Source organism: Cynocephalus volans, chromosome 10 (assembly GCF_027409185.1).
Source record: "Cynocephalus volans isolate mCynVol1 chromosome 10, mCynVol1.pri, whole genome shotgun sequence".
In the NCBI taxonomy this organism is placed as follows: domain Eukaryota; kingdom Metazoa; phylum Chordata; class Mammalia; order Dermoptera; family Cynocephalidae; genus Cynocephalus; species Cynocephalus volans.
In genome coordinates this window covers 67,458,028-67,464,881 of record NC_084469.1, presented here as the reverse complement: position 1 = coordinate 67,464,881, position 6,854 = coordinate 67,458,028, and the positions used below count along the sequence as shown (strand labels likewise).

At 40.6% G+C, this 6,854-nt stretch overlaps 1 protein-coding gene across 3 annotated transcripts in view; it reads right to left on the bottom strand.

The window, feature by feature from the left end:
* Nucleotides 1-2,376: 2,376 nt before the first annotated feature.
* Nucleotides 2,377-6,854, bottom strand: part of CDH11 (cadherin 11) — a 50,884-nt gene continuing 46,406 nt past the window's right edge. For all 3 annotated transcript variants that reach the window (XM_063109721.1, XM_063109722.1, XM_063109723.1), the window contains 2 exons: nucleotides 5,219-5,470; nucleotides 2,377-2,873 (listed from right to left, as the gene is read on the bottom strand). In XM_063109721.1, coding sequence (XP_062965791.1) covers nucleotides 2,377-2,873; nucleotides 5,219-5,470 — 749 coding nt within the window. The remainder of the gene's footprint in view (nucleotides 2,874-5,218; nucleotides 5,471-6,854) is intronic.

Genomic DNA, 6,854 nt, shown 5'->3' with positions numbered 1-6,854 from the left:
TTTCCAATTTCTAAGAGGGTTCTACAAACAATAGAGGCTTAAAGTAAAAAAGAAAAGATAAAAAGAAAAAAGAAAAGCAAGTATTTTTAACTATTGAAAAGTAGACAGCCTTTTAAAAAGAAACTTAAACATAAAAATGTGAAAATGTAGTTGTCAACTCTAATCCAAATACATTTCTAGAAAAAAGGATCATCCATGGTGATGGGGTTACTTATAGCTGTATACTTGTTTACGATCTATTCATATTCCTTTTGAGTTATTTCTTCATTTCAAATTCAATTGGAGATCTGTGCAAATCTAGCAAAATATTCTTTGGATTACAAAAACTATATTAAAAAAAATGAACACAACCTGCAATTATGGAAGTATTAAGAATGTGCAATCCTTCACCAAAATGAGAGATTCTTAAATGACATTGTCCACAGCATTCATTCCATTGAAGTGTTCAGCCCAATTTGATTTAAATGCAAAGTGAAATAGAAGTGAGCACTTCATAAAAACATTTCTCTTTGTATGCATTTTGACTGAGTCATAAAAATAGTATGTTAACAGGATATAAAGAAATGTTCGAAACAAGTTTTTACAAGAAAGAAAGAAAAAAAAAAGGTAATCTAAAAATGGTCTGCAATCCAAGAAAACACCATGTGCCCTGTGTTTAGGGAGAAAGAGAGAAAGCACTTGCAGCATGTCTTTGTGTGGTCTTTCCCCCAGTATTGCTACATTTTGACCTTTGGCCCAACGGAGCAGGTGAAATGTCCTTCACGTAAGTCCCAATCCTCAGGAAGCTAGAAGGGACTGCAGAGGACTGCAGGCTACTCATGGGTCAAATGGCATTGACCCTCAGAATCTAACATTGCCCCTGCCCTCATTCTGAGCTTATGGCCCCAAACATACTCTAAAACAAAGATTTTGAAGTGAATTGTCCTTTCTCTTATCAAAACGTAAAATGCCACCTTATTTTAAGAAAAGTTAAAGTTATAGGAGGGAAAAAAAAGCAGTTTCAACTGTCAGAGTCTTATAATAGCATGGCAAGATCAACATAAGAAAAAATAGAATAACATCAGAGTCTGGGACAAATTTATATTTTTGACTCTTCACTTCCTCAACTCCCAAATGCCCAGTGTAGGGCATAGAATCTGCATCTTGAATATTAGAGGTTTGATAGTTTCATTCCCTCACGGATTCGTCTCTCATAACCAGCTAAGTACTGATATACAAGATAAATGCATATTCTATAACACATATTGTGAAGTCATAGACTGACCTAGAGCTTTAGCATCCTTCTTATTTAGAAGATGTGTGCGAAGGTAAGCCAGGAGGCTAACACCGAGAATGTACCAAAAAGAAGCTTTACAGGATATTACAGAATCTTGTCTGAAAAAACATTTGTAAAACATATTTGATTTTAAATAAACAATAAAAGCAGCAGACAGACTGTAACAGATCATAAATAGGGTTATTAAAAGATCCCAATTAAATTAGAAATATAAATGAATCATTAGAAATACTTATTTTTTTCCTCAATGTTAAGAATCAAACCCAGAATTAAAAAAGAATCGTTTTTTTTTTATTTCAAAGTTTGCTTCTTATATTGAAGCTCATATTAAAGCAACAGTACAATGTTCATAAAATATAAGTGTGATGCCATAACATTTTCTTACATGTCAGAATACTGATATTTGTATGTATACTAAAATAAGAACTTTAAAATTGTACAAATAGATACATTAAAAATGACATAGAAATAGGGTGTCTCTCACTGAAACAAGACAGTTATATCTGGCACGTATTAGTTTAAGATGAAAGTAGAAGCAAAAAGATTTACAAGAATCAGCAGTAACAAGATTGATGCTCAAGAGACATAATTGTACATTGTATTGTACGTACATTGTATGGGTTTAAGCTGGCTGAATATTATATATTTCAAGTTTAAAAATGCACTACATATAGAGTGTCCATAGTTTAAGGCGAAATTACAGCTCAGAACTGTTGTCCTTTCTAATTTTGTGGAAGCTTCTTTGACAAATTAAAAAAAAAGAAGAAGAAAGACTTAGATGTTCATAACACATCGACAATTTCCCTTCATTGTAAGTTCACCATGAAACTTCTCCTTCACTTAAATATTTTGTATGCCAAGTGGTTTTTCTCTAGCGAAGTTGATAAACAACTTCAATATTTGCCTTTTTGTGAGAAAAGGTACTTCACAGTATGTACCACTTTGACGTCCTTGCAGTTTGATTAAATGTATCCTCTCTTTAAAACTTCACTTGATTTAAATGAGCCTTTCCTTGATTTAAAAAAATACCTGTTTACACATCTTCTAGATTCTTGAGAACACCAGACACAGTTCTTAAGGCCAAATTTGTGTTGTTATTGTTAAGAATCATCATCAAAAGTGTCTTTGGAACCATACAAGTCTGCTAGTTTCTTAAAACGAGGTCCCCAGTTCTGTAGATAGTCATAGTCCAAGTCTGAATCTGTGGTGGCAGACTCTAAGGAGCTCAGGGACCCGGCCACCGAGCCCCGGCCTTCGTAACCATAGATTTGAATGGAGTCATACGGAGGGGCCGTGGGGTCATTGTCAGCCTCCTGTATTCTCGTGTTGATGAAGTCATCGACATCCACACTGTTGGGTGCTGGCCGGAGTCCAGGTCTAGGCAGGTACTGATATTCAGGTTTTATGTCTTTGCGAGGGATAAATCCATTGATCCCATCAGGATTCTGGAGGGTGGCAATATCAAAAGCTTCAGTGTCCTCCTCTCCTCCTCCTTCATCATCGTAGGTAATGATGTTCTCACGGACATCTTCTTCCTCAAAGACAATCAGTGGTTCTTTCTTTTGCCTTCTCAGGGTCACAAACAACACTACGATAACTGCAGGGAAAGAAAAAGAAAGTAAGCATATATTAAGCTTGGTATTTCTGGATTCTTTTCCCGGAGGAATTCTGCTTACCATAAACCGTGGCATACAAACATTTCAGAACTGGAACCAGTTTATGAAATGAGAGCTTTGCCCGGAATCCCCAAAGATGTGTAAAACTGACCTCTGCCTGGCTCTTTTTCTCGAAGATGCTCCCGTGAAAACTTTGCATCCAACAACTTGGCAGGTTGGAATTCTCTTGAACTTTTTATAGCAAATCTAGATACTATTTAGAAATCTTCTTCCTAAGAACTAGGAAGATTCTAATTATGTTGCTCTGCAGTCTCTTAAAAGTGCCTAATGTCAGTTTCTCTTTGCAAAGGAAGGTAGCTGCCTTTCCAAAGTTTAAGAATGAGGACATTTAGAGACTTCAGAACCTACCTTCTTGTAGGAGGTGATGGCTAGACCCTGCCCAGTGGTCTGACGAACAGCCTTGACCCTACCATAACTTAATAAAAAGTGTTATCATAAGCATGGCTGGACTCTCCAAACCACTATATGGAGCAGGGGAAGTTTATAAAGATCCCCAGGAGATAAATCTTCTCTAACTTATTTAAACATAGGAAAATAGTGTCAGCTGAAACCCCAGATGAGGCAATCCCATCTCTTTCCTGGGAGAGGGGATTCCATTAAGCTTGGGCAATCTAGGAACAGTGAGCAGGGTCCTTTATAAAGAAAGCTCAGACACTGCTTAATTCTTTATCGATTCCCTCTTTTCCCCTCCTCCCAAGAGGCTTCTGCAATATTCCGTTAGAAGACTCTCCCACACACTCAGCAAGACTGAAGAAACTGTTTGGGGCTGAATCTGGCAAGCAGATTGAGAGCCCCTCTAGGTCCCCCGCCACTCTGAGATGCGGCAGTGAGGGGCTGCAGTTGCCCTGGACTTCACAATGTTCCCAGAGCTCTGTGCCTTGTTCTTAGGAGCACCTTCTCCTGCCCAGACCACTCCTTCTCACTCTCTTTCCTCGGCTGACTCTTTTCTATCTTTCATCATGGAAACATTCCCAGGCATCCCATCCTGACAACAGACAAGGCTGTTGGCACTTGCTCCATGCAACCACCTGGCCCTGTTCTAATCATCATGGTAACATTTATCATGTGGTTTACACATCTGTGTCCACCACTCTTAATCCTGCAGGGCTCTTCACATTGTTTTCCCTCTGTTTGGAGTATCCATCCCTCCCAGACATCTTCACCAGCTGGAAAACTCTTTCAGCATCCAACATATATGTCACCTCCTCCATGAAGATGTCTCTGACTTTCCCAGGCAAAGTCAGGCACATCCCCCCTGTGCCTCTCCCTTTGATTCATGTCCCCATCACAGCACTCACCACATGCTTCTGTTTATCTGTCCATGCAGACTTTCCTTGACAAACTCTGAACTTACAGAGCACAGAGATCTTGTATAATTCTTCGGTTTATCCCTCAGGGCCTAACTTGGGGCCTAGTACCCACATAATACTCAGTAACTATTTGTTGAACGGAACTCACTAGCTCTTTTCCTATGGAATTGGGTCCCATTCATTCATTCAATGGACAACTAAACATCAGGAGAAAAACCATAGATTTGATGTCAGACATACACAGGCTTGAATCCTGATTTTGACACTCAGTTCTGGGATGTTGGGATGAATGGTTTAATCTTCCTGAGGTCCCACAATGGTAGATGTCATCAGCAACAGCACATTGCCACTATTGCAGAATAAATCACAGATGGGATAGAAGTGAAGAAGAGGGCACCTAACTCAGCTGGCAAGTGCAGGACAAGCTTCCCAGGGGTTCCCATAGGCTGCACACAAATATGCACATGATAATTAGGGGAAGGATCAAGGCACAGCTTCTCCCTTCTTCTGGTTCCTAGAATCCATCACATGCTCTCTTTTGCATCATGGTAACTTTTTCTGCCCCCTCTGTCCCTAACCCTTCTCCTTCCTCTTGCAAGGCAAAACCTTTGCCCATATACCAGTTCTCTACCTAAATTCCTCTTGAGAACCTTCTCTGATGTTCCTCCAACCCCCAGATGGCTTCTGCTATGTAGTCCTGCAATGCTCAGCAAAAGATTCATCCTAACATTCCCTCCTCTCTGGTATCGCTGCATGTTCATGTCCCCCACAGTAACCCCCTCCCCATCCGGGCAACTGTGCCGTCAAATGCATGAGAGCAGGAACCTCCTCTCTCGTGTTTTAAACTGTCCACAACCAGCATGGTCCTACAACCAGCCTGTCCTTGAGAATGATCGATTTAAGGATGTGCATCTGCTGTAAGGCCCTTCCGGCAGGTGACCAGGCAGACCCCTTACCCAGGAGAATGACGATGCAGGCGAGAATGGCTATGAGCGCCCCCGTGCTGAGGCCGGCATTCAGGATGTAGGCTTCTGCGTTGCAGGACAGCAGCGCCCCGTTCACATCGCACCCGCAGACCTTGATGGTGAGGGTGTTGGTGCTGCTCATGGGCGGAATCCCACCATCACTGATGACGATGGGCAGGAGGTATAAATCCTGCTTCTGCCGACTGAACCCCCCGCGCCGGGCGTAAACCCCTGCGGTGTTATCTGTCGGCAGAGGGGAGACAGGTGTGCACTCGTATCAAGACCATTGGAATCACAGTCACATTCAGCTGGGCGGATTTCACGGCACCTTCTCAACCAGAATCCTTCCACTTTTCTAATCTAAGTATCTAGAGAAGCCACCGTCATTTGGCATGATGGGATCACTGAACCAACTCTCTGCATTTTGAGACAAATCTCAGAAATTGTTTTTTTTCTTTTTATTGGATAGATACTGAACACCTTCATTGGCAAGCTAACCACACCATTCCCTGCTTGGGCATTGCCCCTTCATCAAATGCTACAAGAAAGCACGAGTTTCAGCTATGCATTATATTTAGCATAGGGTATAATTAAATATTTAAGTCAGTGTAAGAAAAGACAAAAACGCTTCTTTTCATGTTTACACTTTCTCTACTTCTTAACAAGCCTTGGGCCATTTTTTGTTTATTTATGTGTTTGTGTTTTTATTAAAGAATTTCCAAGTCTACCTTCAAAACTTGTCCAAGCTATGGACCTACTCACAAGTCCCAAAGGAAAATATCTTCTTTATAAAACTTGCAGCGTATGGTTTCATTTAAACTCAAACACCATCAGCTACCCAGTAAGACATGTTAGTCCTCCTGGTTGAAATGATTCTAAGTTACCTCTGTTGCCCACAATACACAGCCCACTTCCACACGGTGGACCACCAGATATCTCCCTGACCTTGACTTCAACTTGTCTGCCAGGCTCACACCCTTCCCCTTCCCACATGAGCCTGTTCAGCCTGACATGCAAAGCTCCTCTGTTCTGCAAGCACACCATGCTCTTCCACGTGCCTAGCATTTTTACCTACTGTTCTCTTGTCAAAAAGAGCTGTGTCTTTTATCATGACAGTTGAACTTCTCAAGCCTCAAAATTAATTCAAAAGTCATTTCTTCAGGGAGGCTTTCCTAAACCTCTCCCATCATCTCCTTTGTGACCCATAACACTGTATATTCCTATAGAAATAGGTTTCCCTCTCCTCTGTCATGATTTGTTGACATAACCACTTTGACCTCTACGAAACTGTGAACTTCTTAAAAATGGGGGTTTTCTCTGATTCATCTTAGTCTCTCCAGTGGCAGATACACAGCAGACATTCAATAAATACTTGTTGAACAAATGACGTAACTGTATTCTGGGAAAGGTTTAACCAAAATTTTTAAGATGTCAACTTTAATGTATTTCTCGATTTTTTGTAACCTCTACCCTCTTCCTCATCATGTTTTCTCTACTAGCCAAAAATACTTTTTCCAGTATGTATTTTCTGGAGGGGGAAACACTGCTATTATAAAATAGTAGAAAATCTTGATATGATACATCAAATTACATACACACACATACACAGAGTAGATAGTCTCATTTA